Here is a 17,373-nt window from a genome sequence, read left to right on the forward strand (position 1 = left end):
GACAAGGGCAGTGTACACGGTGCTAGGCAGATGGATGGTAGCAGGTGAGAGGGTTCTGTGGGACAGGAGGAAAGAGAGGATTTGGCAAGCCATGGCTGAGGCAACATGGCTGCAATGTATTAGTTAGGAGTGATCAAGGAAACAGAAAGGAGGCACACTCAGTGAGTTAAATTTTGTTCGGCAAAAGATCCACCCTCAATTTCTTTGCCAGATTTCCACTCCCCCTTAATTCCTACTTGCACTAATGCATTTCCTATGCAGGCAGCTTGAGGGAGATACAGAATGCAGCCATCAACATGTTAAGAAAGAATCATCACTTCCCTTTGGAAAGGTGAAACAGGAAGGAGACATGACATTAAGTCCTGCCCTCCAGGGACTCTGGGTTCTCCACCACCAACCCTGCCCCTCAACTGGACACTCCAATTCCATACCTAGCCTGCCTGTCTGCTTGGCTTTCTTGTTAGCTCGGCGCGTGTCGTCCCGCAGCTGGATGATGACCTGCAGTACTCTCAAGAAGAACTTCTGGGTAGATGTCTTGGATGTCAACATGGACATAGAAGGCAGCTGGAGCTCCCGGCCACCCAGAGGTCGCTTTTGAGATGCCACAATTACCACATTCTCAGCCATGTCAAACCTGGATAGTGTAGAGGTGGCTTGCGTATACTGACAGCACCAAAGCATAAACACTCAGAGCAAGCAGGGCTTTCTGGCGTCAACCAGAGGAGTAAGAAATCTCATGAGGACGAAAAAATAGGGCCAAATGTGTATAGGACAGATAAGGAAATCTGCCCCAGGGGGCGGGGGGGGGGGCGCGGGAACGACCATCAGGAAACCAGCAAGAGCCACCTTTCAGCATGTCCCAGATTCCAGTCCCACAGCCGAATGGGCAGCTAGCACCCACCTGCTCTGCATTTTGCCTTTAAGCTTTGTGGTCTGTGGCTGCTCCTCAGGAAGGCCATCAGGGGAGAGGGTCTCACATTGGGCTCGCCGCTGCTGTTCTAGGTTGTATTCCCGGAGCTCAGCCAGAAGGGTACCTGGGTAGGTGGGAGGAGCCAGCAAGTGTTCAGAGACTTTCCCAGTGAAGCAGCTGAAAGCCAAACTTTTCTAAGAAACCTGTCCAGGGCATTCTTTTTCCTCAGCTACAGAGAACCTGAGGTGAGCAGGAATTTTGCTTTATGCATCTGTTATGCAAGCTCTGGATCAATCACCCACCCAGGGACCACCAATTTACCTGGTCTCAAGAATCTGCTGAATCTGCACGAAGCACAGTTCAGTGCAAAGAGGAAAATTATCTGTTTTGCGGCCTGTATACCTCTTGAATGTCTGAGGTTTTTGTGGTGACCTCAGGCAAGTTACCCATCTTAATACAACTAATACTGCCTAACCTCACAAGGCTGCTTTGAGAATTAGGGGTAATTGTGTAGTAGAGGGCCTTGGACAGTGATGGCGAACCTTTTGAGCTCGGCGTGTCAGCATTTTGAAAAACCCTAACTTAACTCTGGTGCCGTGTCACATATAGAAATTTTTTGATATTTTGCAACCATAGTAAAACAAAGACATATTTCTGATATTTATTTTATACATTTAAATGCCATTTAACAAAGAAAAATCAACCAAAAAAATGAGTTTGCGTGTCACCTCTTACACGCGTGTCATAGGTTCGCCATCACTGGCCTAGGACATTGCCTGGGCCATGGGTGTTGAATAAATGGTAGCAGTTAAGACAGGTCAGAGGCCTCTTTCAGATGAACCTTACAATTCTTAGTCCAATCAATTCTCTCATCACCTTAGTTCCAGGGACATTTATGAAAAGGAGGTAACTAAGCAGGCAGCTGTTATCTAGGGAGGGCCATGATTGGCATGGAGGTGGGAGAGAGCAAAGAGACTCTATTCTGCAAGAAAAACGTGGCTTGACTCTTTGATTCAATCTCTTCACCATCCTGGATTTTAGATTCTTTCCTGGCAAAACTCAAAGGAAAACTAAAACTAGGTAATGTACAAGTGGTCTTAGAATTAGTGTACCTTCAAAACTGCACAAAGGCAGGGGGTATTATTTTGACTCTTGATACCTGAGCCTGATCACAGTGCAGGCACATCTCTGAGCTGACAAAGCGGCCTCAGCAGGCTCGCCAGAGCACTCTTAATGGAGAAATAAAAGGGCACTGCCAGTCCTACACATGCTCATTTGCCTTAAGCATGGATTACCTACCATGTGCCAGGCACTGGGGACGTAGAGAGAAGCCCAGCATGGCTCTTTTAGAACTGAGCAGAAGAAAGTAGACAACAGCCCAGTACTATCAGAGATGTGACAGAAGAGAGCATGGGGGCTGCACTACAGAAGCATAGGACTTTGATTGAGCTTAGGGATTTAGGGAAGGCTTTACTGCCATTATTACCTATCTGTTTACAAAGGGTATAACCCAGGTGGCGGGCTCCGTTCAGTAGCAGCTTGAGAACAGTGTCCCGAGTCCCAGGGTCCCCTCGAGAGAGCTGCAGTAACACATTCGCTGCGTCCTCTAGGCCTTCTTCAGAACACGAGTGGGATGTTAGCACCTGGGAAAAAGAAAGGAGACAGAGTGAGCCCCAATTTGAGAACTAAAACCTTACCCACCCCTATCTACCCTTTCTCCCCAAACCATGGGAGACAGGAAGAGTTCGTACTCACCTCCACAGAGAGCTGTAGTTGGTTTTCAGTGAGGCCCGAAGATACCATCTTAAAGTCTGCAGTGCCAGTGCCCATATCACCCCCCTTTGCCGGAGATTTGCTGGACTTAGTAGTAGCAGCTTTGAGGAAATAGACGGACACTGTTGTAAGCCTCTGAGACTCACATGCCAAAGACTTAAAAGCGGCAGAAACAAGGAATCACACTGAACTGTCCAGGACTTCAAAATGGAAACGTAGTGAAAATGAAGATCCGCCCACCAAAGCCAAATGATTTGAGATGCCAAGTACTCTTATGACTGTACCTTTTAAAGTGACAAAGAATCCCAGATGTTTCTCTCAACTGTTGCCCTACTAGCAAAATCCCCTCTTCAAAACCTACTTCTTCACATCATGCTTACTAGTCTACTGTAGTGTTCACTCCCTTCACTTCCTGGACCAGCCTGGCTATTCTATTCTACTCTGGTTCACATTGTATTCTGCCTGTTCTTGAACTCTTTCCTCTAAGAACTAATACCCTCAACCATGCTGGAAAGGCTGGGAGTTCTTTGAAGATAGGATCCTTCTCTTTCCTCCTTTTGTTGCTTACCTAGGAGAAGCCACATTCAGTGAATGCCTGCTGGTCCTCACAGGAGTGTGTGTGTGTGTATTTGTGTGTGTGAGATGGGGGATGTGGAGAAGAGGAGGGGAGGAGCAGAGAGAGAACTGGGACTAATGAAGGTGAGATTGAACACATTTGGGTCTCACAAATACAAACCAAGCCGATTACTCTCACTTAGGGAGGAATAACTGGATGGGAAGTGGGGGGTGAGGTGGTATACACACCCCATTCCCAGCCTACATCCATACTCACCTGAAACAGTAGTGGTAGCAGTCGTGGGGGTAGTCACTGTGGTTGAAGGAGCTATGGTAATGGTAGAAATAGCCGTGGCAGTAACCAGGGCTGGAGCAGAAGTGACAGGGGTAGTTGCAGCAGGGATAGTGGGCATGTTGGAGGCGACAGTGGTAGTGGTAGTAGACGTGGTTGAGGTGGCTGCAATGGTGGAGGAAGCACCATTGCCAGAATTAGCCTGTGTTTCCGACACTTTGTTTTCTGGGAGAGCAATTGAGATGAGAGAGAGGAGTCTGAGGAGTTTCTCTGTTAAGAGAGAGCTTCGGCGGATGACTGGGTGTGACAACATGTTCATGAGCTGCCCTAGTGGAGAGGCCTCCAGGCTGTATGGGGAGGTTTCCCCCTCATTCCCAGTGCTCACTGGCACTGACTTCACGGAGTTCTTGCCTTTCCGGCTGACATTCATGTTGTCCAGTTTCACCAGTAAGTCCCAGAAGTCTGTGCAAATGCCACTGCCAGAGGACTGTGAAGAGCATGGGCTGCAGGCCTGCTTACCGCCCCGTTCCCGATCGTTCTCACAGTTTGTTTCTTTGGTCCGCTGCTGTGTGAAGTGGCTGGGAAACACCTGCAGGGAATAGAAAAACAAGCTTGGTCCAGGGGTATACATAGGAAACATGTCTTCCTGACAAGGAATGACACCTGGTTTTTAGGCTTGCCACTCCTTTGGACAGCTTTGGTAACACAGGAGAGATGTCATACAGTTTTATCCAACTGATGGCAAAGCAGCCTAGAAAGAAACAAGGGCTTTGTAGGGAGAGAGGATTAGTAAACTTTTGGAGCATCAATCTTTATACTTATAAAATGGGAGGACACTTACACTGCCTTGTGAAATTAAGACATCATATAGTTTGCATAGTTCTTGGCATAAGATGGGCCCTTAACAAATGACAGCAATGCTTATTAAAAAGAGGACTATACTAAGTAAGTTCTAGGTCCAGTCAGCTCCATCACTTACTAGCACCCAACAGAGCCACCACTAAAAATGTCTGTAAAATGGAAATAATACAGTCCGCTGACGGTTGTTTTGATGATTGAATGGGATAATGCATAAAAATTGCAGAGTGAAAATAAAACCCTCCCACAAAGTTATTTACTGGACAATTGCCCAGAAACAATACAGACTTCAGCAATATTTCACCTAGGCCGTGGCTACCATCCCTCTTCCAACCCCAGGAGTAGGGTTCCTTCAAGCTCCTCACCTTGGCCAATTGAATGAGTGTGTCCAGAACGTGTCTGCAGACAACAGGAGCAGCCTGGGGGTGGATGTGGACAGTAGAGCCACTGCTTGCGTGCTTCTCAGTATGTTTGCGCCCACCTGAACGCTGGATCTGGAATATGTTAGTCCTGCAGCCTAGGGCTGCATCCATGGATACTGAGAGCCAGGAAAGCTGGTTGGAGCTTTTAGACTCCATCTTGTGCAGCAGGTCCAGGGGTCGGTTTTCATGGCTGCCAGACCCACAGCTCTTGCTTGACTTTTTGCCCTTTTCCTCACTTGAGAGCTTGGGTGTTTCAATGCATAGCTCACTCTCACTGCTGCGCTGCAAGATGGACAGCAGGCTGCGTATGACCCAGTGACGGGTCTGGGCATGGTAGCAGAGATTTCTCAGTACTCGGTGTAGACGGCTAGTATTTAGCTTTGGTTCATCCACAAAGAGTAGGACCAGGAGACAAGACAGAGCTTCGTGGTCCAGAAGGAGCCGTCCTCTGAGGCGGAGCAGAGTGTCCACATTACTGCCAGAAGGCCTGGAACAGAGCAAGGTTTCTGGGTTAACACTTCAACAATTTCCTCAAGGGGCTGCCTGCAAAGACTAGAGAATCACCCATTTTTGAGATAACAAGAGGCTCAAACAGGCTTGTGATTTGTCCTACATCCCACAATGACTGAGAAGAGAACAGAGATTCTGTATTATCAATTGGTAAAATCAGACTGCACCTAAAGTCTTAGGAGACGATGCTTATTTCCACCTTCTTTAGACTACCAGAGGGTTATCTGCTGTGTAGGTGGGAACTGATCACGCCCTTCCCATTGGACTTCACTCTACTTCAGCCTGGTTAATAACAAACTCCTACTCCCACAGCCTAGACACTAAAATTTCAAAGGCAAGTGGCTCATCGTTTTACTATCTGCATGGGAGGCAAGTGACTTTTCCTTGTTACCATCACAGCTAGTGCTAGCCAACCTTACTGTGTGATTATGGTCTATACTACTAGCTACACTCAACTAAAAGTGTGGCTTTATGAAGGGGGAGTCCAGAGCTCTGTCTCCCTCACTCATTTAAGGAAATACCCTAGGGAGATCTTCCAGCCTCTCTACTTACATATTAAGGGAGTTGGACTAGTTGTAGATGTGAGAGGTGGTACAGCAAGGTGAAAAGAGACAAAAGTACCTGTTATGGCTGCTGCTACCCCCCATCTGGAAGGTACCACCTCTCTGCACTGCAAGGCGAGTGTACTGGACCCCACGGTTGCCACTCAGGCGACTGGTGAAAGCTGACAGGAAAGAAAAGGAAATTGAAATTGGGAAGAGGGGTGGTGAGCTAGGTCCAGGTAACGCAAAGGCAAACAACAGATCCTTATGCAGCCAAAGTTTGACATTCCAGAGCCCTCCCACTGCCTACTCTCCATACCCGGGCTTCGGAGAATAGCAGAGAGAGCAGAGGTGCTGCTGTGACCAAAGAGCCGCTCGTGCATGAGCTGCCGCTGTCGGGCTTCCTGCTCTCGCCTCAGAGCTTGAGCCTCAGCTGCAATGTCCGGTGGCATCACAGCCAATACGCTGTCCTCCATGTCCTCCAAGACACTACGGCGCAGGTCTGAGGGCAAAGTCTGGATGAAGGTCACAGGGTCCATGGGGGTGTCTGAGCTGGCATTCTGTGCTAGTTCCCGTCGCTGTTGCTCAGCCCTCTGCTGTGCCAGCACCTATTTGAGTAGAAATAGTCAATGGAGGTGGGGGTGGGGATAGCCATGGCCAGGCAGCCTGGCTTCACCAGCTTCCCGCTCACATACTTCCTCCTGGATGGCTGGAGGTAGGGCGGCCAGGAACTCAGGGCTCACTTCGGTCACGCCAGGATTTGCAACCACTGCAGGAGTTGAGCTATTTGTGGAGGGGGCAGGCCGGGTGGGTGGACGGATGCCAAGCTGGTTTTGTAGCACTTCCCGGCGGATGTCATCAGGCAGAGCAGCCAGAAAAGAGGGGTCCACACCTTCGGGAAGACTGATACCTGAATGGAGATGCAAGATGTAAAGGAACTCACAGCACCTCTACTGATGCCTAAGATGTAGCTGAAGGAAAGAAACCTATGGCCTTGTTTGAAGAAACCAGTCTTTTGTCCTCACTGCATGCAAAGGCCCACCCACCTTCCTCGGGCTCAGAATAGCTCTTGTTCTGTGCCAGGTTGTGTGTGCAAATTGTCACTTAAGCTTCATCAAGAACCTATCATGTAGTTATTATCAATCCCTCAGTATCAAGATCAGAGAAGTTACGTAATGGCCCAGGTCCTAAAGGCAGGAGGTGGCAGAGGGGGATTTGAGCAAAGATCAGTTTGACTCTAAAGCCTGGGCTCAATCCATTACGCAGTTTCAGCAGACCCTTACTGCTGGTTCTCCTCCAATACATACGACTGCCAACCATCTGAATAGAACCATTTGGTTGGTGGGCATTTCCATGCCAATGGCTACAAGAAGCTGAAACAAGCCCAGGATAGCCTGAGCTCACATGTGGCTCACCTGCAAGGGGATCTTCCTCTTCACTGCTTGTTGAAGGCAGTGGCTCTTCTAAGATTCCCTGGGACTCTCCTCCAGAAGTGCCCACAGCAGACTCTCTGGTGGAAGAACTCTCAGAGGATGCAGGGGTAGAGCTAAAGGAAATCATTTTCATGTTGTTCTCTGTATCATGTTTTCTATTTATAAAATATGCCTACAATACCCCTTTCTCAGCATATGCATTAGTTTTAGTTAACAAGTAGGAATGTGGCTTGAAATACCCACCAACACATCCTGCCCTCCTCTTGCTCACATAATGCTTACCTGTTCTCACTGGACTGGGCAGGTTCCCCTGACCTATCATCCCTGCCTTGCACTTCTGCCACAACTGGTGGGGTATCCCCAGAAGTAGAGCTGCCTGTTGTGGGCTGCTCAGAACTGCCAGTTGCTGAGGTGTCACCCACAGCCTCCTCTAGGGTACAGGAAGCCAGGCTGCTGGTGTCCATGGGAGAGCCTTCCAGTTGACTGCTGATAGCTGTCAGTGCATCAGAATCTTCAGCTCTCTCTGGGGAAAGAGAGGCTAGGAGGAAGTCACATGGAGAGGTTAGATCTCTGCCTGGAATTAAGAAGCAGCCAGATCAGACCTCTCACTTCTTTACCTTCATGCCACGATAGTCTGTGTTCCCCCTCAATTTCATCAACTTTAATAGGCTCAGCTCTAGTCCCTTATATCACCCGTTGAACATTTATGGGGTTCCAGGCATGCCTGTGAAACATCTTTCCTAGGCACCCCAGGTCAGGGATCCTGTCACTTGCAGATTTTCCCACAGGCACTATATGTACATGCATATTGGTTCTATTTATCTCAACAAACAAGGTTTTTTGAAGGAAAAAAACCCCTATATCTTAAGGCTTTTCCAGAGTACATCACAGACAGCATAGTACAGAGCAGCGATGGCAAACAGGTTTCAATTTATCCTGTTGGAACACTGCTGAGAATTTTCAGGCCCCATTTCACACCAATAGGAAACAGTGCCATGAGATAAATTATGTCTGCCAGGATGGGAGAGCTATACGTGTGGGGTTATGTGCTTGCCATCCCTAGAACTATGGAACGAGAGCAAGCTTTAGTCACACAGATATGAGTTTTAATCTCACCTCAACTACTTACTGACCTTGGGCTAATTATTTCACTTCTAAGTTTCAGTTTATTCACGGAGATAACACCATCTACTTTGGAGGGTTATTTTAAAAGAAGTAAATAATAAGCCCAGCATGATAGCCTAGGAACAGAGTGATCACTTGATGACACAGACAAGAAATCTTAACTTTAGCTAAGAAAGCTAATGTGCAAGCTAAGATTCTACTATTTGAGGACTTCAGTTTTTACTATTTCTCTAAAGTAAGAGAGGAAAGAGAAACTACAAAGATATCTATTTTCTCCTCCTGAACTACCCCCCCCCCCCAAAACCTTGAAACTGTACTCACTTATAGTGGGAGCTGGAGATAACTCCATCTGAGTCGTTTCTCCTTCTCCACTTGGCCTTGTGATCACCAACTCCCCTGGCTCTATAGGCATCAATAGCTGTGCAGAGTTTCCACCTTCTCCAGTTGGGGATTGCAGCTCTTGAGCAATCCCTCCCAAAGTTGGTGGAGCTGGGAGTGTTGGTTGCTGTTGTGAAGGCTGTAAAGTGACATTGGCCTCCTTGGACTCAGATGTAGCTGCATCAGTTGAAGATGGGGTTGTTGGGTAGCTGTCAGGCATAGGAGTCCCATCTTTCTCGGAAAGAATGACAATAGGTGTGTTAAAAGGCAATCAAACAAGAACCTGGGGAGCCACTCAATCAGCACATGTGGTTTGACAAGTATCCCACCCAGCCAGTGATGCAGAATTCCCCCCAACCACCAAGTACTTCTAGGAATAGCCTGTGGCTGAACTGGTATACCCAGGATAAGGGCTAAGGCACAGTGCTATCTTAGTCCCAAGAATTGGAGATCCCTTTGTAGAACCTAAAAATTAAATACTTTCTGTGCCCCAGAAGGGGGAAAAATTCAAGTCACTTCATATTTGCTCCACTCTAAATATCACCTGCCCCCTTCGACCACTCCTTTCTTCTAGTCCCGATTATCCAAGGAACATCTGTAATTCTGTCTGATGGAAGCAACTGTGCCAAGACTAAGTGTGAATATGCCACACACCAGGGAAAGTAGTAAGTTGTATAGTTATCTTCTATTGGGGCCTTAAATCCCTACCCCACACAACAATACAACTTACTACCTCACCCCGGCATGAGCAGAATCCTCTAGCAAGGGTAGTAGGCAAGAGGTTATATTATTGGATGACAGACCCTTTCAAAGATCACTTGCTAAATTAAGGGCACCAGGACACCTACCCTCTTTCACTGCTTTTAAAAAGACTGTGTAGACTTTGGTACAATCATTTCCCAACTCAAGTGCCAAAGGAGATAGAAGGTATAGGGAAGCAGTTCTGAGGAAATAGGGGTGGGGAGACATATAATACCACATGGACCTATCAGACTCACAAAATAGCTACTGACATTAAGATTAGGAGGAACAGAAAGCATATAATAGTAACACCATTTAGCCCACAAAGCTACTTTCCCCAATGGCAGGTTACTCAAGATAATGGCAGGGACTCTGCAAACACATTAGACTCCACAGATGGATAAAATTTACGTAGAAAGCAAAAAGTAAAAAGAGACTAACATAGGGTTACCGACTTTTAGTTGAGCTAAGAAAAAAAATCCCATAATATCATTTCATAAAAGTATTTCAATACCAAAGAACTAAGGACATAATCTCTATTAAAAATATATTCATTTAAAAGTTGGATAAATTCAGCTTCCTGAAAAACTCATTCAACCACCCTTATTTTTTTCATTTCCACTGAAGACTGGCATTTGGGAGCCATGGAGGTCACGAAAGGGGACAGGACACATGGCCTCACTACACATACCAGAAGGCTACACAATATAATCAAAACGAGAAGCTGAACAGAGCACGTCGAAGGGGAAGTGTACCACCGTGGGAAAGACAGTAGACTGTATAGTTATCTCCAAGATGGGGTATGACCCTAAAACTATACAATCTACTACCTCATCCCACAGAGCACCAGAGTTCATCTTCAGTCCTCTTGGGCCAGCTACTTGGAAGGGTCAGGAGAAAGAATCAACCAATTAGAAAGAAGAGGAAGAGGAAGGGAGAGTTACCTGAGAGGTTCTGTTCAGTGGAGTCATTTGTCTTAGATGCAGCACACTGTAAAGAGAAGGGACAGACCAATGTGGGACTCTGCAAACACATTAGAGCTCAACTGTAATAGCCACCCATTCCCCTCTCCACACACATATGCCATCTATGAGTTCAATGGCCTGAATGGAAGATGAGTACTTAAGTGTGCAAATATATCTCCAATTTCTCTAATACATACTCATGTTCAAGGATGGTTTGGGAATAAGTGGGAAACTGCCAGGTGGCTGACTAAAGAATGAGAAGGATAATAAAAACCATTTTAGAGCTGGGCTGGATGTAGGACATGACCTGAACACAATCATGAAACCAGCAAGAATTTCTCAAAGTTTTATCTATATGTATTTTCCTTCCCTGGGCTCATTTTGACCACTTCAGCTCTTTCCATTACATGCCAGGCTTGCTCATTTTCTATCCCTTTTTATGTGTTTAAAACAATATTACTGTTTACTAGAGGCCTGGTACACAAAAATTTGTGCACTCGGTGTGTGTGTGTGTGGGGGGGGGTCCCCTCAGCCCGGCCTGTGCCCTCTCGCAGTCTGGGACCCCTCGGGGGATGTCCACCTGCTGGCTTAGGCCCACTCCCAGGGGGAATGGGCCTAAGATGGCAGTCAGACATCCCTCTGGCAGCCCGGGAGCCCTCGAGGGATGTCCACTTGCCAGCGGGGAGCAGGCCTAAGCTGCAGTCAGACACCCTGAGCACTCTTGATGAGGTGGGAGAGGCTCCGCCACCACCGCTGTACTGTCAGCCTGGCTTGTGGCTGAGCAGAGCTCCCTCTGTGGGAGCGCACTGACCACCAGGGGGCAGCTCCTGCATTGAGCGTCTGCTCCCTGGTGGTCAGTGTGTGTCATAGTGACCAGTCATTCCCAGTCGTTCTGCTATTAGGGTCCATATGCATATTACCCTTTTATTATATAGGAAGGAGGATAGAGGCCTGGTGCACCGGTGGGGGCCGGCTGGTTTGCCCTGAAGGGTATCCCGGATCACGGTGGGGGGTCCCGCTGGGGTGCTTGGCCAGCCTGGGTGAGGGGCCGAGGACTGTTTTCAGCCTGGTCATGCCTGCGGGCTAGAAGCAGGTACCTGGGATTTATTTAACTTCTATAATTGAAACTTTGTAGCCTTAAGCGAAGCCCAGGTGGGGTTGCCCCTGGCAACCGAGGCTCTCAGCCTCTCTTTGAGTGGAGGCCACGCCAGCGGGAAGCTCTCAGCCCCTCTTTGAGTGGAGGCCACGCCGGCGGGAAGCAGGTATCTGGGATTTATTTATCTTCTATAATTGAAACTTTGTAGCCTTGAGTGGAGCTCAGGGCTGGCCAGGGCAGGTGGGAAGCTTGGCTTCCTCCATCGCCTCAGGCAAGGCAAGCCAAGTCTCCTGCTCGCTCCAGGTCCGTGGCCGCAGCCATCTTTGTGACGGACTGACGGAGTGATGGTTAATGTGCATATTACTCTTTTATTAGATAGGATTAGGTAAAAGTCCTATATAAATGTATTTCTTAGTAAAAGCTCATCAAAACTGAACATTACAATATCCTTCTTAATCCATCAGATACCTTAACTGCTGAGTAGGGTATAATAAAGTGTTTCACTGAAGTCTTTTCATTTCTACTAGAGGCCCAATGCATGAAATTTGTGCGGGGGGAGGCCCTCAGCCTGGCCTGCGCCCTCTTGCAATCTGGGACCCCTTGGGGGATGTCCAACTGCCAGTTTAGGCCTGATCCTAACCACCTGCCTGCTTGGTCCTTACTGCTTGGCTCCCGCCACCACCGCTGTGCTTGCCAGCGTGGGAGCGCACTGACCACCAGGGAGCAGCTACTGCATTAAGCATCTGACCCCTGGTGGTAAATGCATGTCATAGTGACCAGTCGTTCTGGTCATTCCACTGTAATATTCACTGGGCTTTTATTATACAGATTAGTTTATAATTCATGTATTTTAAAGCTACACTGTTGGAGGTTCCAGAAATTTCAGAAAAAGGTAGGTAGCTAGCTTCTTTCTAAACCAAAATCATGGCAGAGATTTTAAGCTCTAGAAAATGACATGTGGTGATGGGGTTCAGGGTAAAAACATTTTCTCTGCTCTGAAGCCTAAGCAGATGAAAGAATGGGGTTATCTGGTAAGCCACCCCCCTGCCCTGACACTTTGTAAGGCTATCTACTGAGACAAATGGAACTGAACCATCAAGAGCATGGTCATAGTAAAGGTCATTCTTTTTGCCCAGTTGCAGTCACTGAAGGTAGTGACTATACAGTGTGACTGCTGAGTCAGGAGCTGCTTTGGTTCTGACTCGTTTTCCCCAGCAAGACATTGGAGAAATTATTTCCCCTCTGGGTTTGAATTCTCCCCCCCTCCCCCAAAACGATGTGAATGTACAGCAAATTCTCAGTTTCAATGTGAACATCCAAGGATTCTTCAATGAATCTTGGTGCCATGTATATGTCAAAATCATAGAAAGTTAAGGCAGACAGACACAGCCAAAGATGAATCTCCCCAGCCCTTTAGAATCACCTGTGCATTCTGATCCCTGTTCTCCTTATCTTCTTTGCCTTTGTCAGTTATTTTTGTTTCTTCCTCAGCCAGTTGTTTCCTCCGTTTTTCTCGCCTTTCTTCCAGCTCCTCATCCCTCAGGAATTCCAGGTGATTAACAATGGGCACTTTAACAACTGGATCAAAGAAGCAAAGATCAGAGGCTACTCAGGGGAGGTGGAGGGAGGAACCAAAGAAGCAGAGCTTGTGGCCTCAGAGAACCAGGGAAACCACTTTCCATGTACTTGTTTCAGCACTGGAGGGCTCACTACTGCCCTGATAACTAAGCTGTCACCACACACCTGAAACACAGTCGTGCATACTTTCAGCATCGAGGACTTTACATTCCTCTGTCCAGCGGGTCAGGGCTGTGGGGATGCTGGACAGGGTCCCTGTAGAAGAACAAAGGAGAATGAGACTCTTGGCCTTGTCATGTGTCGACTAAACAATCACAGTATTTTCCTAACAGTATCCAGTGTCTGTCACAAGGACTGGCACATCATAAGTATCAGAGATAATAAAGTTTTTATAGCCCAGCCAGCATGGCTCAGGGGTTGAGCATCAGCCTATGAACTAGGAGGTCACAGTTGGATTCCTGGTCAGGGCACATACCTGGGTTGAGGGCTCAATCCCCAGTATGAGATGTGCAGGAGACAGAATCATCAATGAAGAGAATCATTGATCGGCTATCTCTCTCTCCCTCTCCCTTCCTCTCTGAAATCAATAATAACATATTTAGAAAAATAAAATTTTTGTTGCTTTGGCTAAGTTATTGAGTTGTTCTGGCTTCTATTATAAAATGGGGCTTTTCGAGACAGGGCAGATAATGTGCTGCTTTCCCTCAGCAGAGAAAAAGTAGAATCTGACAAAAACGCATCACACAAACTTGCCTGCTTGGCTGGTAGCTGTGCTCTGGTCATGGAAAAAGTCATCCAGCAGTTCGTCGTCAGACCTGGCAATAATGTGGACGTCATCATTGCCCACCAGGAGGCGGGCCCGGCCCCGGCTTTGTAAGGGAAGGCTGCTGCTCAGCTGAAGGATGTCAGCGGCAGCAGAGGGACCAAGTAACCTGTAGGGTGATGGTGGAATGCCATGGTCACTGTACATCGGGGCCCTTCAACTTATTACTGTGCGACCCTTTCTGCATCCTCTCGAAATGCGTAGCACCATTACGAACCGATCACACAACAAATAAGTTGAAGTTACTTTCGTGTAACTACTCCACCAGTTTGTGAACTTTATTCAGGCTGAGGTTGCACATTAGTCCACAGTTCCTGGCACAAGGTGAGTGTCACTGATAATGCCTCCCTTGCACACCCACTGTAGTTTGTACAATGACCATTAAGGTATCTAGAACCCTTTCTTTCATTTCTAAAACTACTTAAAAGTAACTTCAGAAGTGAAAGAAACACTAAACCTTAGGGCACGAATCATGTTCTGTCTGTATCTAAAGTGTTAAGTGCTTGGTATATGAGATGCTTAATGATTGCTTAGTGAATACACCAAAAGCAAAAGAACATGTTATTCCATTTGGCATTCCCCAAAAGGCTGCACATATAGTTTACAAGGAAATGGGACAAATATGTTATCGGTGTGTGTGATGAGAGCATTAAGTGATGAACTGCTCCCTCCAGGTTAAGACAATGCTGAAGCCCAGTGAGCCCAACAACCTTTGTAACTCACCTCTGGAGTATGAGAGGAGGGTTGGGCTGGCGATTCCCAGGGTAGTGAACATGAATGGTGTGACCTGTATTGGCTGTCAGCTGCCTTAGGGTCCTTTGACTGCGCCCGATGCCCTGGGTGAGACGTGTCGTAGAGGAGCCACTTCCCAATGTCAGGGAACTGTGGTCTGCATGGCGTACCATCAGTGGGTGGGTGGTAGGGATATTTCCTGGGGATGGGGGGATGTCTGCTGCAAGGACAATATGCAAGGTGTCAGTGCCAAAATAATTTCCTTCCATGATTGTTCAAGCAGAACCATGTCTCCTGGGCCTTACTTCCTCACACGGAAACCTGAGCTTTGTCCTTTCTCCCTCATTCCCACAACTCATCTATGATCACTGACACTACCATAGCTTATGCCACCATTTCTCACCTAAATACTACAACAGCCTCCTAAGTAGTACCTTCTCCCAATCCATTCTCCACACTATAGCCACAGTGATGCTTCCAGGCCCCTCAGCAACATCCTGCATCTGCCACTTCGAAGAGTCCTCTCCCTCGTCTTCACCTGTTCTCTTGTTTTTGGCTTAGATATCACTTCCTCTGACTCTACAGATTGGCTTACTAACCAGTTACTCTGTGCTTTCTTACCATACTACAATATAGTTCCTGCTTATTTATAATTCCTAATAGACCATAAGCTCCTATGAGGGAAAAGGGCTGTTTTCTTTGCACTCCTCAAGTATTTGTTCCATTTGTTGAATAAACAAAGGCTCAACGTAAGGAAGATCGATGCAAATCACAAAAATGCAAAGAAAATCACAGAATAAAAGGTATCTTGAAAATCATGTAATCTAACCCATTTCCCCCCCTTTTCAAACTTTTCATTTATAGGCGACAAACAGGCTCAAAGAGGTAAGAGCAAATCACAAAAATGCAAAGAAAATCACAGAATAAAAGGTATCTTGAAAATCATGTAATCCAACCCTTTTTTTTCCTTTTCAAACTTTTCATTTACAGGCGACAAACTGAGGCTCAAAGAGGTAAGAGACTACTTGGCCAAGACAACCCACCAGAACAGTCTTTTCTGCTATATCATGCTTGTGATTTGGGATTAAGAGCTGCCTTCTCAAGACAGGTTGATTTTAAGAGCTCGATGCTAAAAGGGAACTGTGACATTGATGGGGGAGGAGGGAAGAGATTCACTCTCTCCCCCGAAAAGATGCATCTTTGATGAACAAAGTGAATGTGCTCAAATCTACTCCCCAATGCCAAGCTCAAAGGCGTCCATACAAACTCTCAAGATCAGTGTTAGAAATAAAGACTATTGAATGCCTTGTTACTGTAGGGTGCCTGACGCAGTCAGCCTTGGTATCCCATTTTTTATAAAATTCAAGCAAATCAAGTCGTCCAGGCTCTAAATTAGCTGCCTGTTTACTGAGGTGGAGAGAACAAGAGCCTCTCACTATTCTTTCTGCTAAGCATACACTTATTGAGAGAGATGGATTCAGATATCCCTTGCCCCAGAATGTTGGCATAGGAAAAGAAGTGCTGTCTATCAGATTCATAGCTGCTCTGCTTCAATCACTGTTTGGCTTACCCTAGAAAAGGGTATAAGAATCAAGAGATAAAACCCAACTGAGCCCCTGTATCTTACTAGCACTGGAGAACATGTTGTCAAACTCAATGATGAGATCATCCTCCCGGTCAAAGCGCTCAAATCGGACCAAGGGAGAAGCGTTCATATCAGGGTAATCCTCATCCAATTCCATTTCAGAGCCATCGTCGTCATCGTCTTCATCTCCCTCTTCACCTTCATCATCCTCCTTAAGGGGAAAATAGGAGATGGAGAATTGCTGGGGGTAAGGATTTTCTGAAGTCTGGTGTCATGGCCACATTTGCACATGAGGGAGGGAGGCGCCGAGGCCAGCCACCCAGGCTGTTGGTTTTCTCCAGCTCTGTGTTCCCATGGAAGAGGTTGTCTGAACCAACCCAACACAGTCCCCCCTCACCTGATCATCTTCCTCATCTTCCTCCTCCTCCTCCTCTTCATCCTGACTATCATCCTCATCCTCGTTACTGCCACTGCTGTCCTCTTCCTGAGTGTGCTCCTCCTCATCCTCAGGGTCCAGGATATTCATGGAATCTAAAACAAAGGGAGCACATTGGAGGACTATACTGAGTAGCTAGAAAACAGGCTACTGTGCAGGCCAGCAGATTGAGTGGGAAGGCGATGTGGTATCTGACTCTAGGAGAGGAAGAACCAGATCTGGGGTGATATACAGACTAAGTAAGCCAGCCCTGATTTCCTGAAAAGTGCTACTCAATGCATCAAACGCTGAGCAGGGTGGCTGAATGTGGAGGTTTGAAGAGCCATGGTCTAGGACTTGGCCAAGCCTGCTGGTGCCCCCTTGCCTTTCCAGCCCTACTTTGCTACTGACTGCATCCTATTGGTAAGAGGGAATCGGGAGCTGATGATAGCAGGTAGGTGAGAAGAAAGCGAACCAAGTAAGAAGTGACAAACTTTTGGGCAAGCAGTAGTAACATGTTATTTGAAAAACTGGCTGAGGATAAAGTGGATGGTGTATGTCAGCGCATGCAGACAGATGCTTCCTTATTCTGCATATTTGGGCAGCTGCCTCCAGGAAAACCCTAGTGCAATATCTGTCA

General features: G+C 47.1%; 1 protein-coding gene across 2 annotated transcripts in view; it reads right to left on the reverse strand.

The window, feature by feature from the left end:
- Window positions 1-17,373, reverse strand: part of HUWE1 (HECT, UBA and WWE domain containing E3 ubiquitin protein ligase 1) — a 150,475-nt gene that overhangs the window by 10,878 nt on the left and 122,224 nt on the right. The window contains exons 54-72 of one of the 2 annotated variants that reach the window (XM_059679143.1): window positions 16,716-16,849; window positions 16,361-16,529; window positions 14,725-14,953; window positions 13,932-14,110; window positions 13,344-13,433; window positions 13,024-13,178; window positions 10,484-10,529; window positions 8,742-9,029; window positions 7,578-7,833; window positions 7,278-7,408; window positions 6,558-6,772; window positions 6,182-6,470; window positions 5,942-6,044; window positions 4,754-5,297; window positions 3,516-4,119; window positions 2,666-2,781; window positions 2,397-2,553; window positions 902-1,034; window positions 432-634 (exon numbers count right to left, since the gene is read on the reverse strand). In XM_059679143.1, the coding sequence (XP_059535126.1) occupies window positions 432-634; window positions 902-1,034; window positions 2,397-2,553; window positions 2,666-2,781; window positions 3,516-4,119; window positions 4,754-5,297; window positions 5,942-6,044; window positions 6,182-6,470; window positions 6,558-6,772; window positions 7,278-7,408; window positions 7,578-7,833; window positions 8,742-9,029; window positions 10,484-10,529; window positions 13,024-13,178; window positions 13,344-13,433; window positions 13,932-14,110; window positions 14,725-14,953; window positions 16,361-16,529; window positions 16,716-16,849 (4,041 nt within the window). Of the gene's footprint in view, window positions 1-431; window positions 635-901; window positions 1,035-2,396; window positions 2,554-2,665; window positions 2,782-3,515; window positions 4,120-4,753; window positions 5,298-5,941; window positions 6,045-6,181; window positions 6,471-6,557; window positions 6,773-7,277; window positions 7,409-7,577; window positions 7,870-8,741; window positions 9,030-10,483; window positions 10,530-13,023; window positions 13,179-13,343; window positions 13,434-13,931; window positions 14,111-14,724; window positions 14,954-16,360; window positions 16,530-16,715; window positions 16,850-17,373 lie in introns of those variants that run through there. The other variant, XM_059679142.1, reaches the window with a different exon arrangement.

The sequence above is a fragment of the Myotis daubentonii genome, chromosome X (assembly GCF_963259705.1).
Source record: "Myotis daubentonii chromosome X, mMyoDau2.1, whole genome shotgun sequence".
NCBI lineage: Eukaryota > Metazoa > Chordata > Mammalia > Chiroptera > Vespertilionidae > Myotis > Myotis daubentonii.